Raw genomic sequence first — 18,477 nt, forward strand, 5'->3', positions numbered from 1 at the left:
TCCTCACTCCCCTCACTCCCACAAAAAAAAAAAGAAGAAGAAAAAATATCCTCAGTCACTGGCCAGTTTTAGCTACAGGCCATTTTCAGGAATTTGTTTTTGTGAGCGATCACAGAATTCTCAGCAACTCAGGTTTTCTTCCAGGAAGTGCGATCCACTGGGTCTGTGCTTACACACATATGAACTCTTTCAGGCACACTGCGAATGCATGGAAGCCAGCGCACATTCACATTACTTGGAAAAACACCAAGTTAAAGTCCCACACATTAAGAATACAGCAGAGAGGCCTCATTGGCGGGGGGCGGACAGGCGGGATTCCTTCCTATGTGCTGTCCACCAATCACTGCAGGCAGAGTGATAAACACGTTTGTAACAGGATCCCTGCGGCACATTGTGTTCCTGCTCAACGAAGAAAAAAAGAAGGAAAAAAAGAAAAAGAAAAAACAACCAGTCTCTCTCCACTTCCTGCAAACAGTTAATCTCCTTGTTTATTCCATCCCAAATTTACGGGAACTTAACATCTTCTTCAGGCATAAATATCATACTGGCCCGTCTCCCTCGTGTTTTAACACAGTGGCTAAACAACAAAAGGATCAAATAAGAGCGCTGACCAGGCGAGTGAGTCATAGAGGCCAGGGACACAACATGAGAGGTACAAACTGTCCTCGTGTTTACACAGAATGAGCCCAGTGGGCTGTGAAGTAAACTACACCGCTCTCCGCAAAGCAGCCATGTATTCTGAAAAAAATAACACAAGCAACAGATTGTAGCACATGATGTTACTTCTGAGCAGCAATGCAAAGCAAAGACTCTCATAAAAAGACATACAAGTGATCAAAGTGATGCAAAGCTTGCCCATGTTATCAAAAATAAATAAATAAATAGTAAAAATTATAGTAATAATAACAAAAAATTAAATTCAGGAATGGCTGGGAAACAAAATAAACTTTGTGTACCATGTTCACATCTGTCACAATAAAGGCGGCTGAGTCATCCTGATATTCTAAACTTGAACCCTCGTGATCGACTGCTAACCTCAGCCCCACCTTCATCCTTTCACTATAAACCCGAGGCTGCTGAATCTGGTCGAGCCAGAGAGAAACTGAGGAAAGGGTAAGAGTGTTTCCGGTCAGAGGGCAGCTCATTTGTTTACCAGCCACAGAAGCAGCATGGCAGGAGTGTCATGTTACAACCGCAGCTCATGTAGCCTGTCAGCTGACCGGGGGTCTCCTCCCCTTACCGCCGATGGTCCCTCGGGTCCCTCTGCTTGGAGAAACCGCTGCTTTTATTACTCAGCAAAAGGACAAAAACAACATGCCTGGGGAAGGCCAAGGAAACTGAAGGTCATACTTACTGGATTTGCTTCAAATGTAGCACTTACTGATTTGTAAGACCACACGAACAAGTCATTTCCGTAAGACAGGAGGATTTTTGATAATTTAGCATGTATGAAACAACAAAAAACATATTTTCTTGTATCTGCAGTGGAAACAAACCTGCATTTTATGTGTGGCAAATCCACAGATTCATTACTCATCCCTGGTAGTAAACCACAGCTCTACTGAGCATTCGAGCATGTTTCATTTCATTGCAACTTCACTGTTTTGGTTCAGTCTCGGCGCTCTCATCTGCGTCATTTGCTGCCACACTCTTATGCAGCGCTACATACAAAGTAGGACATTTGGTAACTGAGGAGACAAATATTTATCTCAGGCATTGTTGGAAACAAAAACAAAGCTTGAAGGATTTTTTTTAAATTTTATGGGTGGCTTCAAACACATCTACAAAGAAACGCTAGTAGACGTGAGACTCTGAGCGGCTACCACTTGGTCATGGCTGAAGGAGAGACCTGTACCTCGCTCACATGACTTAATGGTGATGCTCAGCAAAGTGGAAGCGAACAATTTGGTGCATTACGGTAATCAGAATCAAACGGGAAAGAAAAGCTACTTTCCATCCTTAGTGGACAAGTATTATGCTCCCATAATCCTGTTTACAGCAAATAAACTTTAATGAGCAAATGACTCAGTCTACGGAAACATGATCCATACTGTCAGAGGATCATAAACATGTAAAAAGTCTCAAGGCAGACGATGAAATACTTACGAAAAGTAATCAGATTTATGTTCCTGGAACTTGATTTTTTCCTTTCTTCATTTACTATTTTATTGTTGGTGTCATAGCTAATCATTTAGCTACACAAAGTGATGCTGTTCCAGGTCTAAAAGGACAAAATATGCCCATATTTTTGGAGCCTAGTCGGGGTGACGTAAGTAATTACTCCTCTCATACCAGAGACCGCAGCTCACTTCCCACACATCGTTTTTATACTTTCTTTGGAATTACTTTAACACTTCAGTTGCTTTTTTTTTTTTTTTTTTTCAAAATTCTTTCTTTGACTGAGTTTAGACAATCAAACTATTTGATTAGGGTTAGAAAAGGCTAATGATTACATTGAACACAAGAACACAAAGCTGGAACTTCATCAACAAGTGCCCTTGGTATATTACAGTTCAAACTCAATACAGCCTTTTCAAATTAAAAGCAGTCTAGTTAGGTGGCTTTTATTGTGAAATATTTGTAGTCAGATATTAAGAGTGTGAAAACCCCCCAAAACCGAGCGAGTCTCTGAATGTAAAAATCTGTTCGATTTTTGCAAAGTGTAACTAACTGGTTATTAGCAGCAAAACAGTTGTCTACAATGTCATAGGTGGGTGACTCTGCAGAGCCCAGGAGGGCAAACCGCCTTTCAAATACACTTCACAGTAGAAGACCACACGGTTGTCAGTTTCCCATCGTTTTCACAGACCACATAACAACTCAGAAGTGGAAATACAAAGACATGTGAACAAACTGTAAGTTCTGGGCCCTTACGATCCACATACAGCCCTTCTGTAGTATTACAATGACTAAAAATAGCAAATATCTGCCAGAGAAACAGTTTCACAATGATTTAGAAATGAACTGTAAATGATATACCTACAAAAAAACAAAAAAAAAGTAAGGACAGCTATATGCATTTTCAGGTAGGATGGGAGTGAATTACAAGGGAGAAGAAATTCCTCACCTGAGCCAATTAGGTGCATTATTTATTTATTTTTCTGTTTGTTTTAGGGCTCACAGTCTTATTTATCACTGAGGGCAGACAGGACCTGGAGCTTGGCAGCTGGATTACAGTTGTACTAGTCTGCCATTGTGATGAAAGAAAGTCTATCCAGAGGCTTACTCTTACCCACAGCCATGAGCTTGTGACTAAAGGGATCACATTCAGACTCAGGCCTGATTTAGACAGGGAGGAATCGTTATAGAGCCTACGGCATAACACGCACAATTTGCCAACATCTTTGCCGGAATTGACGCTTGTGCTTGTGCATGTGCATGTGCATCATGGGTTATTTACTATGTGGTGGTGTCCCGATGACTTAGAAACAAATAAAATGCTGGAACTTTTTGCATCCTGGGTATCAATTCTTTGTTGGGGTTATTTTTTTGTGGGGCGGAGCTTACGTTTTTCTAGTGATTTGTAGTCAGAAGAGGAATCCCTGCACCTTTCTGGTGAAAAAAAGCCAGAAAAAGTGGTGCAGGTATCTGATCAGGTTGTTGCTTGAACGCCTCCCAAGGGCGAAACATGGCAAACTGGGTTATACTGTGCAACTCTTTTGGTCAATGAATGCTAGAGGATACTAGGCTATTTTACCAAAACAGCAGAGTCCATAAGCAGATTCTGAAGACTGCAGATAAATGACTGACAGGCGACACACAGTGTAACAGTTAATGTTTTGTCTTAAAAAAAACAAAACAAATGAATAAAAAGATTCTTAAATTATTTGCTGATTGAATGAAGGAAAAACAAATCTGCCTCATTTGTTTATGACCATACATTTTCTGCAGTACCAAGAGGAATTATGTTTTAACATGTGAAGGAAAAACACTTTGGTTTCCCCTTATTAAGGTAAGAAAAAAAAACCTGCTACAAAGCTGCTCCACCCAGAGGAGTGCGAACGGGCAACAATTCAACTCAGACTTGCTGGTGCACGAGATTCTGAAAACATCATGCTGTCTTTCCTGAGAATTGGCCAGAACCATTCACAGAGGGGCTGGATTCAATTAGAAATGTTTGTGTCCTTTGTCAAGCAATGCCATATGGCTGGAGACAGCATGAGCACTTTGTGGGGCCTGCTGTGCTGTGAACAATAGCTCGACCGCTGAGACACATCGTGCCACCGAGGAGAAGCATGCAAAGCCCGAGAGCAAAGAAACTAGCATGAAATTTGAACAAAAAGAATAATCTCAATTGGGGCAGAGCTCTCACAGCAGATAAAATACGATTCATTTTTCCCAGCTGTTTCTGGCTTCAAGTGACAAACCAAAAGGCCTCCCTGGGATCCCAATTATGAGCTCGCCCAACAATACCTTGTTTTGCCTTTCTCTGCAGGAGGAGCTGTAGAGGACCTGAGGGGAAGTCTTGGTTTGAGGATGGACACAGGAGAGCAGTCAGCAATGGGGATGGAGTAAACTCTCTGCACAACCACCTCTACATCTTGCTCCACAGAGCCAGCCTGGCCGAGACCTTCGATAGCTTCCAGGAGAGAGACGCAGTATCTTGTCAAAACTCCAGAAGGCCCCAAACTGCACTGAGCAACCTGTAACAGAGAAACGCAAGAAAATAACATCACATCGCCCCAAAGTGTGACTTCTCAGAGCTGAATAGGTTATTTAATCAATTAGCTGACTGGTAGAAGATTACGCTGATAAGTACTTTGATAAGTTTGTAGGCATAAACAGTCAACTGTCACTTGTCTCAACATCTCAGATATGAATGAATGAATGAATGAATGAACATCTGGATTTCTTACTGAGCTTAAAATCAAAGTTAACTGGATAAAACAATACATGTATTGAATCTGGAAGTTAGTGATAAGCAAACAATTCATTCACTGATAAGATAATCAATAGATTATTTGATATTTAGAGATATTTTAACATTAACATTTTAACATTAAGAGACATTAAAAAAATGCAGGCATGTCTTATTATTAGAAAATGCCCTATATGACACTCACCAATACATTCAAGTATGAATATAAGACACATCTTTGTTGGAAGAGAGTGCAATAAGCTCCTAGACTTTAAGGTTGTTTGTGTTTTTAAATAATTAAGCCTTTTTTTTTTAAGATAAATGCATAAACAATACATAAATACACAGACGAACATGGCCAGTTTACACTGTTCTTAAAACACTCAGACAAAGAAATGAAAAAAAGACTATAAAAGCTATATGGGCAAAAGTACTGGGCCACCTACACATTTCACAGGCGGAGGTTGGCCAATGGAAATGCTGTGTGGCACACAGTTTTTTGTGCTGATGTTAATGTCAGAGGAGGCAAGCAGCTCTGCAGATAGTGGGTCTTTTTTATTTATTTAATTTGTTTTAAACACACTATATGTCTCAGCACTCGGTAACCTCACTTTATAATGTTACGTGGTCTGGGACTTCTTGGCTGAGTTGCTGTGGTTTTTAAACACTTCCACTCTGTAACAATACCACTTACAGCTGATTGTGGAATATCTTGGAAATCTCACAAACTGACTCACTGTAACAAAGGCATCCTATTACAGTATCATCCTTGAATTCACTCAGCGTCAATGTTTGTAAAGGCAGACTGCATGGACTTTATACACCTGTGTTACTTTTGTCCATGTAGTGTATGATCCTTCACAAGTAAAAGAGAACTACAATTTCTGCCTTTCTTAGCTCCATAAAGGAGAAAACAGCTAAATGTTCTTTTTTTAGTGGATCAACTAAACTTCATGAAAGTACTGCTATTAAAACTCACTCAGTGAATCAAACATATACATATATCAATCACTTCTGATTGCGACAGCAGCAGAATAGAGTGATTCTGCATCCAACTGAGACCATTTATTGTTTATATCTGAGATCTGTATAAAGTGAGCATGATTAAACCTGGGGAAAAAAACAACACTCTTTCAGTGTTGATTTCATAATTATAAAGTCATAAAAAACATTGATGCAAGCCTCAGAGTGTTTTGTGTTTATACATATTGACTAAACCTGAGCACAAACCTTACAGCCAGTAGAAACCTACTGCACACATAATCATAAAGTGCAGTCATTTTCTTAAACCGATGACAGGAGTTTTAGAGGCATAATACGGTTTGTATAATCTCCTAAACGCCTTCCTCTTTATGTCAACAAGTACTTTACATTTTGAATTGAAATAAAATGTTACACACTTGACTGTAAAGGCGATAAAACACACACACCTGCTTCACATTGCTCTCCTCTGTGGTCCTGCATGCATCCAGCACTCCGAATGTTTTTCCCAAATAATACGGCATGCGCCTTTCTGCAAAGACTGGGCCTCTAGGAACAGACGCATTGGCCGATTTGGAAGCACAGAAGACCTTCTTGCTGAAGTGTGTGTTGAGAATAATAGGACAGCTGAAGCCCTCAACAGAAAGGCTCTGCCTGCAACAAGTAAAGTTCATCAAGTTTAGATTCAAGGCAAATCTGGTATAGCAGCTGTTTGAGCGTTTCTTATGCTGGTTCTTAATAAAAGGAACCACGGGGTTTGAGTATTTTAATATTGCATGAAATAAACATCTATAAAGTTGAAGGGCAAAGATAAACAGCTTTACGTTATGATTGTCTTGATAACACTTGAAAACAGTCAGATTGTGAATTAAATGGAAGAGGCTGTTGCATAAACGTAGAGGGGTGGGGGCTGCTAGCTCGAGAACCTTTTGAATGTCAAACTCAGATAAGGTACCAGCCACCTCCACAGGTCTGTTCGCTGCGTACCACCCAGCACAAAGTACAAGTTCAAATACGTTAACCTCCTCCAAGACGAGAGAAGAACGCAACGGATGCATGCGTCCTCTTTTGCTTTACCTAGTGAAAGACAAAATTTCCAAGTAATTACATGTCGCAGTGCTCAATCTGGGGGATGCGGGTGAGAATACTTTCCAAATGTGATGTCATGTGTGGAAAAATACTTCAGTCGTCACAGTCAACAAGCCTGAAAGTGAACTGATGAAAAATCAAACTCAAAGTGTGTGTATGTGTGACCTGACGTGCTGATCTCGCTTTAATTTTTTTACTGTTATCAGCTTAGATTTCACTCATCTGTAAGTGGCACAGAGATGCTGAACCACTCCTTTAAAACCTAAAAAAACAAAAGGAAAAAAAAACAAAAAAAAAAAAACACCTCAGGTCTGGTACTTTGGCTCATTGACATAAATACGGCCCATCTGAGTGGCACCAGCTTAAAAAAAAAGAAAAAAAGTAGGATAACAGTAATTATATAGCACTGTGTTGTTGGTAAGTATAAATTACGACTTTTTCCACATGTAACATTGATAATACCGTGATGATGGCTTATCGCTGAGTCAGGGCCAAATGCACTCTGTGACTGGAACCTCTGTGCATGTCGCAGCTCGCCCAAGACGTGTGGTGATACTTAAACACGCAGATAAGTGTGGAGGGGGGGACTATTTGTTTAGACATATAATGAAAACACCGTGGGAAAGAATTTATGAGCCAAATTATTAGATTCACACGGTTTATGTGCACCCACATTTAATGAAAGGGAGTCTAATGTGACCTTAAAGAGTTCAGACTTAAGAGTTCTGGATTTACAGGAATTACTTTATTTGCTGGTCAGTTTGGAGGCTTTATTTTATTTATTTTTTTTATAGTCCTTACTGTGTAGTACTGATGAGTGTTTCTAATATTTTCCACTTGTCCACTTCCACATGTCTTTATTAAACAGACTGTAGCTGTAAAGTAGAGCCATGTTTGACAGCAAAAGAAGAAAAAAAAAAAAAAAAAAAAGCTAAACCACACAAGTATAAGTTCCTGCCACAGTGTTGTCCCTGATTGCGCTGGACTGTACATACTGTTACTGGCATTGTTTCCATCCCCTGGAGCATTTTTGTCTTCGTTTTTGGTCATGCAAGACTACCAACTACACAATGACTATGGAGAAAATCCAGTAATGGGTTTTTACCACTGCAGGTGGAGACATCTGTGACTCATCCACTGCAAAATAATCTACCCTCTTAATGGCAGGTATATATCAAGTACACATATATGAAAAGAAGTTTTTCCTTTCTTGGTGGCTCTATATCATAAAACAAAGGATAGTAGACTTTTTGGGGCCAGAGACCCTGCACAGGGGATATTTTCTACTACAGCCTCAACTTGTTCGGATTCAGTATCACTTGACAGTGCAGACTAGTATTATTAGCCCACTGCTTTCCAGCCAAGCAGTGGGCTAATAAAGCAAGATGCTTATCAGCAGGGCAGTTTGTTGCACCTGAGAAGACAGAGGTGCTGTGTCACAATCATATGAGTTCATAGTGGCATAAAATTATGACACAAGACACACTATGCTAGCTTTATGAACAAAAATTGCCCCCAGTCTACAGCTTTTAATGCTAAATCAAAACTGTAGGATTAAGAGTAAGATATTGTGCAGAGTTCTGGTGGTCTCCACTTAAAATAACCACTACCATGAAATCTCTGTGATATTTTAAAGACCTCATATTGTAATTTTATCTTACCAGAGCATTTTACTCTCAGACTGTAGACTGACAGGTTCACAGAGTTCATAGCTATCAGGATCCTATCCTGTGGAACCAGCTCCCAGTTTGGATTCATGAAACAGACACTTGCTACTTTTAAGGTCAAGTTTAACCCTTTCCTTTGTGATAGTTAGAGTTGTATCTTGCAAACTTGAAGGACCCCTAGCTATGCTGCTACTGTTATTTACTTCCTGAGACGCACAGTGTCTCCCCTGCCTATTTTTTTTTTAAATATATCACTACTGCATATCATGAAATTTTGTCTCTTTTCAGTGGTTTGTGTTTTTTCTTCATCTCCCTATGGTCTCCTTTTTCCTCACTTCAACTAGTTGTAGAAGACTGCTGTGCCTCCCTGAGCTTGGTCGTGTCAGAGGTCTCTTCCTGTTAAAAAGGAGTTCTTCCTTCCCACCGTCACCAGTTGTTTGCTCACAGTGGAGTGAACAGCGCTTGAGTGTTGAAGTTGTATCTCTAAACCTGTAGGTTTTTCTCTTGCATTATAAAGCACCTTGAGGCAACTGTTTTTATGATTTGGCACCATATAAATAAAACTGAATTGACCTGAATTCAATTGAAATGTCAGTACATAGTACATGATGCAATGTTACCAAAAATAAAGGAGTTATATGATCTACACTATTAAAATAATACTTACATTTTAATGCATCAATACAATAGTATTGTTATCTGAATATCTGGTTTCTTCTTTTTGTCGTTCAGCAGCATTTAAACCAATTCCTGTGTGGTTTGAGTGAGTGTAAGTATTTCTGGTGTACTTTAAATAAATTTGCATGTTCTAAATACCTTAAATAATGTTTGCCAGTGCTTTTATACAAATAAAACTTCTGAATGCAGGACAACTTGAAGTGTGGTATTTTTAGAGTGACGGTACCTTGCTTACTCTGATGATGAGATTAGTTTTTTTTTTTCCACCACAGCTGAATTTTGCCAACCTTAAAAAAAACAAAACTAAACAAGCACAAGACAAGCAACGATTAAGCCTCAGCGATCGTTATCTGACAAGAGATCACAAAAACAATCTGTAAAAGCCGTACTCTAATCTTAGCAGAGCAGAACGTGCTGTTCATATTCACATGAACAACACCCTTACAGGAAGCATGATCCATTGTGAACAGGTGAGTGGGCAGTTGTCATCATCAGACAGGTAGCCAGGTTAAGGAGCGGCACTGACTGCTTGCGTCACAGCTTGTAAGTGAATAATCCCTGCAGGTATTTCCGCTCGGGCCTTGGCCCACTTAAAACAAGGCGTGGGAGGTGGGAGGAGTCAAACTACTCGTTGCAGGAATTATGGGGGTGGTTAACCCCTCGAGTGTCACACAGGAAACTGATAAGAGGAATTTTACCAGACAGGCTGCTCATCTAATTTCTGTGTTTTTTCCACTTTGGCCTGGCCTGTAGCTGTTAACATTAGACTCAGAGAACATCCACTTTTTCTTGCTGTTATGATGTGCTTTTATACAGGCAGAATACTGATTGATTTAAACTGTCAACCCCACACATAAACAGAAAAAGATTTTAAAATACACGCAAAAATAATGCTTTGAAGGAGTAAACGGTTGTGGCTGAAGAGAATAAAACAGGAAAGGAGAGGTGCTAAAGCCAGAGATCCTCTCAAACCACCATGTGTTTTCAATCTCAGGCCTCTGGCTCCCTCCACTCTCTACTCCCAAATGCTCCAGAAAATAATCCTACTGTGTTTTTTCCCCGGCTTGCTGGAAATGACCTAACTACTGCCAGGAAGAGGAATGCGAAGCATTCCCTGGAGCTGTTTGTGACGTCAGAGCGCTGAGGAGGCCCCTGCGCTTCCGCCAGCTTGGATGTTCCAGATCGACCCAAACTCCCAACAGCTGGAGTCAACCGCTACCTCGCTCCAACTCCCAAACAATCCCAAAAACAATCCCCCCATGTGAGGCACTGCTCTTCACATCTGGGTCTCGAGTATTTACTATTGTAAAATGAGAACACCAGGTTTTTACACTTAAAAACACACAATTGTACAACTTGAAAGATTTTTGGCATGCAACTTCCAGCAAACCTCCTATTCAATGTCTTCTGAGCTCCTTGCCCTGCATGTACTGTGTCACTCGTGCATTGAGTAATTGCCCGCAACAGTGTATTTTGCTCTGTAGGTTTTGAGCGTTGGCCAAGAGATGATTTAGAAAGAAAAACCAAAGATGGGGGGAAAAATGGTTTCACTGACCGATATAACTCCCCAAATGTGTCACCCAGTCCCAGTGCTATTTTAGACATTAACAGAAAAAATGCTCTAATTCTTAAAATTTAATTATGTGCCTATTACAGCAGATATAATTCATCCATTATTCCATTAAAAAAATAAAACAGAGGTTTTTCTTCTGTCGTTTGACCATCTGCTTCTCAGTGTGAGGAATTTCTTCTTCTCTGCATTTTTTGACATTTACATGGGACGTCTAAATTTAACCAAGTACCCTCCAGCACCACATCCCCAGATTCAACCACATGTGCCTAATAATAAAAGAGTTTAAAAAAATTAGGACATTAAACATTTAAAAACCCATTCATTGTTATTTTAAATCATAAAATAACATAAGATTATGTACTTTAAAAAAAATCTTTCCTCAAAATTTGGTCCAGAGTTAATTCTCTTTACTGTATTTTTGACCTTTGCACATCATAACAATGGCTGCAAACTGGTTTTGACACAATAGGATCATCTTCTATTCACAAGTGTACATGTCTTACATGTCTTCCCCCACACACCTTGCCTTTATCTGTACAAAGACACTAAGTAGCAGGGCTGGTCAAGGCCAACTGTACCAGTTTACTTCCTTGTCTTCACCAATGTAAACTATGTGCTAGTTTTAAGCTCTTAATACTTTGTCGGTTCTGTCTGAATATTTGTGGTCTGAAGTTTAGTTTCAGCTCGGTCTCCTTGTTTGTACCGTCACAAATCAGCCATATTTCACACTTCAGTGCTGCATTTTCAGGTGCATCAGAGAAGTCACAGCTGATGTAAACACTAAAAGCTTTCCACTGGTAAATGTGGTGCTTTTTTGTGGAGCAGTTAAAGTAACTATGATGTGTTAACCACAGACTGAGCACATCTTCACTATCAGTTTAAGTGGCGCAGTGGAAAAATAAAACGCTGCTTACAGCTGCTCACAGCACAGAACTATTAACACCAGAAAAAATATAAATAAACAAACTCTGCATTATTCACAGTTCAAATTAAACCTTATTCATCTTATACTGAACTCTGGTGTGTTAGTGGGCCTCAGCTTGTCTTCTTTTTAAAACAAGTTGTTTAGGCGGCCATATTTCTTAAGGTTGAAATGTAGCAGCTTGGGTTCAAGTCCAACCTGCAGCACTTTGCTGCGTATTTTCTCCCATTCTTTTTTTGTCTACTTCTTCACTCCTGAACTGTCAAATAACCCAAAAATAAATATCTTAAAAAATAAAATGAGCTGTTTAGTTCTGGGTAAGGCCCAGCTTTCTTCTGAATGGCTGTCCCTCATGTTTGAACAGCAGCTAAGAGAGTTCTCTATGCTCGTTTTCTGACTGATACCACCATAGTAGGAATATCTGCTCTCAGTGACATCACAGAGAGCTAAAAGTAGAAAAAACTGGAGCCACCTGCAGTCCAAGGTTTTGGCTCACTGGAATTATTCTTATATACACTGACCTTTTGAAACTTAAGCCATGTTTAATATGTAACTATAACTTTGTAACAGAAAATAATGAAAGGGGTCAGCTTTAAAAGTGTGCCCTGTGCGCCATCTGCTCACCATGGTGGATATATGTGGATGATGTCACTGGGTGCAGGAATCAGCTGTGCAGCTGTCTCTCTGTTGAATAACACCAACATACGAGCGCTCTCCTCAGAGACCGGGTTAATGTGTTGGTGGCCGTCTCCGGGGGGTTGGTGGTGCTCGCAGTGCGCCAACTGCATGCTGCACTCCTCATGAACCTCCAGCACCTCGAGCACCAGCACGCCAGCCCTGTCCACTGGAGATCAGAGCAACAACAACAACACAGATGTTTAATGCTTGTGTGTGTCTGTGTCTGTGTACACAGTGTACTCATGCTCTCTGTGGGACTCATTATGCATTATGAAATTCTTTTTTAGCATCAGAACAACTTGCACTGCATATCTGTAAAGCTGTTACTGACTCAGCCTGAGCTGGATACGAGACGCAGTAAATCCCAATGGATGACTGCACAAATATTTGGAATTTCACCACAACGCTGATTGCTTGGCGTGAACTATAAAGTCCACAGAGATACTTAAGAAGAGCAAATCACAACGATGCCCTGCAGCTGTAAACCAAAGCGAGATAGGAGGGAGACTTGGCATCATGAAAGCGAAGTGTGTAAACTTGATTGCATTGAATTGTTAAAATTGCAGAAGAGAAGGGGCAAAGTCAATGCAGCTCATTGTGTGTGTGTAGGTAAGTGGCCAGAGGGGGAATTTTAATATGATACGAATGAATCAGATCAAGGAGACTGTTGGAGAGGTATTAGGTTTTAACAAGCATTTGTCCAAACATGAATGTTAAGTGGTTCATTTGTGCTCTGTGCATTGAGATCCCAAATAACAAAATCATTACAATAACACCAGGCAGCACGCCAAAACCGAGAGAGTACTCGAGTCCTCCTCTTGACCTGCAAATTCAATATTTTAGGAAACAACTCAACATCTGCATACTTGTTTTATTGTGGGGTATTTATCTTACAATATAAAGCGACTTGAGGTGGCTGTTATTGTGATTTGGCTCTATATAAATAAAACTGAATTAAATTAACCGTAGATAAGTCGCACACCATCACAATCAGATGTCACAGAACAGGGCGATCCAGTCTGCATCAGTGTTGTTATTGGGAATTATGTGTTCACCAAAATATGAACGAAACCAATGTCAAGTCACTGCCTGGTTTTGGACAATGTTATCATATTCAGATGAAAATGTGGAGTCCTAAGTTATCAGTTAGGGCGGGCTTCACTGGACTTAAGCAAATGACAGACATGTTCCTTTGAATTACTGTAATTCAATTTTATTTAATTAGCACCAATTCACAACAACGGTTGCCTCAAGGCACTTTACACTGTAAAGTAAGGATTCTACAATAATAGAGAGAAGACCCCAATAATTGGACAACCATCTATGATCAAGTACTTGGCAACAATGGGAAGAAAAAAAAATCCTTTTCAACAGAAAAGCACCTAAAGGAGAACCAGGCACGGGGAAGGACATCAATCTTCTGTGTGTGGTTGGGGGGGACAGCAAAAGGACAACAACAACAACTTTAGCGACACTGCTAACTTAAAGTCTAACCGCATTCTGAGGCCTCAAAATTAATGTTTTATTCACAAGCTGATTTCCACAGTCGAAACCCTAGTTTATATGGAAGCCACCAACTTATCTGCAAACCCTCGCCAACTACTGACCGAATGGCGGTGAAATTTGTAAAAACGTGCGACGCAAACCGGGAACAGACTGTTTGCCTTAAAAGTGAAAGTAGCACCTTTTAAAACGTGTTAGTTTCACGAACATTCTCCATTTCCAGTTTGCGTTGGACTTTTTCAGTTTTCACTATCGCTCAGCAGCTAGCTAGCACTGTCTGCAGAGAAATTCGATGTGTGTCATGCAAACCATGGGCAACAAAAGCAATCACAAGAAGGTTTTTTAATGCAGTACCATCTTCGTGACCAGGTTCACCTAGCAACAGACAGCAACCTCCAAGAAACACTCGCAATGAGTCGGGAATGCACATTTTTTTCCTTTTGACCAGAAGTTTCAAGGGCATCGCAGACAAGTGTCTAGGCCTATGTGACTGAGACTTTAGCAACCTGCATCCATAACCTGCTAAATCTTGCTTAAAATGCCAGAATTTCACTCAACAAAACAGAAGCACAAACTCCTCGGCTGAACTCTACCACACAGCGTAGCATTTACCAGATAAATGCCATTAAAATGCTCCGAAAGGCACCAACTACACAAACGTGGTGGAGAGGTGCAAACCAGGTCCAAATTAGCAGAGAGGCCTAGGAGACAGAGACACTCTGCACGTGTGTGTCTTCACACGTGTCAGTCAAATTGGCCATTCTGTGAACTCTGAGCCTTATTAACATCCAAATGTATGAGTCAGAAAGAAGTTCACTCCCATATATATTATAATGAAGGAAATTATTCAGAGAGGCCAAAACTGCCTTTATATGAGGCTGAAAACATGACTTTTAATGCTACTTAATTGGTGATTTGAACCATTGATTCCATGGCGACTGTTTGGCCTGGAGTTTGCGGGTTGAGTGTAGCAGATTAAATTGTGAAAAATGTTCCGGAAAAAGAACATTTTGCACCAAAAGATATATTTTTTTTATATTTAAAAAAATCCTGATGTCAGCCATGTGACGTTAATGGGTTGAAAAGACTAAACAAACAAAAGTCTTTGTGCAAAAAAGACAAAAGAAAGATCAAATATTGATTAGACTTCGAAACCAGGTCAAGTCAAAATAAACTCCTACATTTCAACCCATCTTCGTAGCTCGTTACGCTAGTCAAACCATCGACTGACCACAAACTCTAAGTTAGATCAGGTGGGCGTTTTCATTTTCCACAATCAACTGTCACCTCTGAGTCAATGCTCATGTCCTATTACGAGGAGATACTTAACAACAAGACAATGCAAGTGGTTTGGTACGCCGCGGAAAGGAAAAAAGAAAAAAAAAGGTAGGCAAGCAGCTTCCTGTCACCTACATGTCGAGTTCACAGTTCAGCCAGCATTTCCTCAGCGTGGCCCCTAAGTACAATCACATGTATGGTAAAAAGAAAAAAAAAAAAAAAGAAAAAAAAAAAATCACACCTTTCAGCCAGGCTTCATCCCACTCACAAATCAAAGTTCACTGTTAAACTTTAAGTGATGATTCACAGGTTTATGCGTGTATGATCCTGGTGCGATCTGGCAGAGGACTCGTGTGACGTGGATCACCTGTTGTGGTTGTTGCTGCCGAGGAACCAGAGACGGACTGGTGCTTCCAGAAGCTGATAGCTGACCTCTGCCTGCCCTGAAGTCGATTCAGCCTTTCTGCCAGACCTCCACTGTGAAAAACACACACGCGCACGCCCCCCACCCCCACAGAGGTAGATGATGTAATGTGATAAACTCACAGAGCGCAAGCAGTCTAACCAACGCACAAGCAGAAATGTTTATTTCAAAGTGAAGTAAAAGATTTTCTGATGCACAGAACCAGCTGTCAAAGACTACAGAAAGCCATCTGTCAGATTTGGTGGGCTTAGAGATTGCAAACGACATTTAGCACCCACATTGTGCCACCAGGTGTCCCTTTCATCATCAGTTCTGGCGTGGAAACATTGTCACCAAAGTCTGTCTATCACCTGGCTGCAAGCAATACATCTTGCTTTGTTTGTTCGTATTGTGAAGCAATGCACTATCACACATATTATACGCTCAGGTGCAATTTTTATTAAAACTAACACCGTCCTGCAGAAACTCTAACTCCATGAAGGCTGCAAAGACCAGTGTGGTTTCTTGAGCGTCACTGACGTAACTTTATGATAATTTTGAAGGCTCACCTGTGTGAGGTTAATGTTATTTAACTTGACTGATATCAAACTTCTATAAAACTAAATTCGGTGCAGTAATATGATACGCTCATATGCTGCGTATCAGCAGAGGTACTAGGCATTTAAAAACAGTGGACTGGAACAAAAGTCACACCTTTGAAACTTTCTTCTCTTTTTGGCAGAGTCTTCTGGAGTCTTGGGTTGTCTATTGACTGGTTTCTGGGGCGTTTGCAGCATCGCCTGAGCAGATCTCACCCAGTTGCTGATTGACTTTTTGCTGCCCTCACCAGTTTGGAAAGGAAAGATCTCAGAGTCCAGTCTGCTTGAAGTCACTGGGCTGCCAATATCCTCTCCATCAGACACATACCCTGAGATCTCAGGCTCTTTAACCTGGGAACAAAGTAAGCATTTGATGTGGAGAACAGTTGTAATTTTGTAGTTTGACATTCTTGAATGAAAACGTTAAAAATGCTCAACTGCAGTCAAATGCAACTGTATGTTATATGCTGACATCCAGCTCCACATTTCTATTCTAGGACTCTAAACACGCTCTGAATGATTTACATCTCAAAGTAACCCTTATTTGTCTTGGTGCAACCTCTCAAAAAACTTCATACTAGAAACTGCCAAGGGTTCATTTTGAGCCCTTTGGTATTTTAAAAATCCTGTAGGTTTGTTAAATTAAAATTCAATCATGTCATATTTTCTGCCATTTTCAAAAATTGGCTTATTCATCAAATACTCAATTTTGGGGTGTGGGCGATCAAAAGAATTAGGACAACTTTTACCAAAGCCGAAATGTTATGTAATGTAAAACCACTACTGCAGCACAGCATGTTGCTTAGAAACATGATTGCTTTACACACATTGTGAGGTTGTGTGTAAAGCCTGCCACAAAACGAGTTACAGCTAGGTAGATGTGACTGATAAATACATATAGAGAGTGACTGTAGTTAGATAACACATGAATAATTATTGCTGGGCACATGATGAGTTGGAGCAGAGCGGGGAGTGTTTGACCGAACAGGGCAGGTTGCTGGCTGTGCAGAGCAAGTAAAGTAAATCCAGAGCACAGCTACCTGTGAGGTCAATTTTAAAATGTAGGCAATCAGCTGTTCAACCTCATTTACATTTATTCTAATGTGTATTTTTATTTCACATTCTGTAAGAAAATGCTGTAAATCATTAATAAAACTAATAAAACCCCTTAAAATGAATCTTAAATATGTATTTTGTCAAATCTTCCTTAATATTATAAAAATTTAGATGAAAATTAACAACCTAACTTCTTCAAGAAATGATGCCTTTGCTATTACTGCTGTTGTTACTGCGGTCAAAATGATCCTCCTAGTGTTAAATTCCTTCCCCTTTCTTCTGATTGGCTGACCCTTGTAAACAGAAGGTGTCAGCAGGTGAGTGAGGTTGCTGCGTTAATGACCAGGATATCCTCTCCCTGTACAGAGCTGAAATAGAAAAACTGTCTGAAACAGTGTTTAAAGCCATCAGAAGTCTAAGCTTATTGCTTGCACATACACTCATTTCAACAATAGGAGCACCAATCCCTATAAAAGTGTAAGTGTGTATATTATATATAAAAGGCAAAAAGTAACGCTTTTAAAAGGGTTCATCCACCTGTAACATATTCATGAGTAATTAATGATTAATAAAAACAATAAAATCAATATCAAAAATCAAGAGGATGATACACCGACATGCAGTCAGGCTGATTAATTGTCAAATTAGTGCACTAAACAATCTTTCTTGCTGTATCATTGCTGGCTACACCTGAAGGAATCTGTTCTCATGGAAAAATCCACGAGAAACCTGAGTTCCTGTCATGTGCAGACAAGACCAGCATACCAGGCCCTGTCAGCCAATATGCTCTCTTCTTTGAATCAACTTGACCCTGCTAGGCAGCGTGCCAGCAGACGTCACACTCCAACCAGCTACAGAGAAAAAGGAACACTATGTTCCTGGCCCCGGCTCAAAAATGTTTTCACCAGCACTGAAAGCATTATAAGTACACAGCTCTACGCAGCCTCTTCCACTCACTCAAGTTCTCCTGAACAAACAGTAGTAAAAAAGTTGTTTATAGCCCTTCTCGAGCTCTTATGTGGTGTGGGTGGTTGACCCTTTAAGCACCGATGTCGGTGGGTGTCGGACCGAGCAACACACTTCATCTGGGAAGCAGCCATCCCCTTTGGCCTTGAAGCGCGGAGTCGCCTATACAGCTCCGCCTGTCCTCTCTTAGCGGCTAGTACAAAAACACAGAAATCTGGCAGGGGCA

General features: G+C 40.4%; 1 protein-coding gene across 2 annotated transcripts in view; it reads right to left on the reverse strand.

Annotated features, from left to right (window-relative positions):
- The window catches only part of spidr (scaffold protein involved in DNA repair), a 44,017-nt gene that overhangs the window by 18,907 nt on the left and 6,633 nt on the right, over window positions 1–18,477 (reverse strand). For both annotated transcript variants that reach the window (XR_005694369.1, XM_040020395.1), the window contains exons 6-10: window positions 16,345–16,580; window positions 15,595–15,704; window positions 12,393–12,612; window positions 6,289–6,493; window positions 4,414–4,643 (exon numbers count right to left, since the gene is read on the reverse strand). Coding sequence is in view for 1 of the 2 variants with exons in the window: in XM_040020395.1 (XP_039876329.1) it covers window positions 4,414–4,643; window positions 6,289–6,493; window positions 12,393–12,612; window positions 15,595–15,704; window positions 16,345–16,580 (1,001 nt within the window). In the remaining variant the exon portion in view is untranslated. The remainder of the gene's footprint in view (window positions 1–4,413; window positions 4,644–6,288; window positions 6,494–12,392; window positions 12,613–15,594; window positions 15,705–16,344; window positions 16,581–18,477) is intronic.

The sequence above is a fragment of the Simochromis diagramma genome, unplaced genomic scaffold (assembly GCF_900408965.1).
Source record: "Simochromis diagramma unplaced genomic scaffold, fSimDia1.1 OVJJ01000205.1, whole genome shotgun sequence".
Classification (NCBI taxonomy): domain Eukaryota; kingdom Metazoa; phylum Chordata; class Actinopteri; order Cichliformes; family Cichlidae; genus Simochromis; species Simochromis diagramma.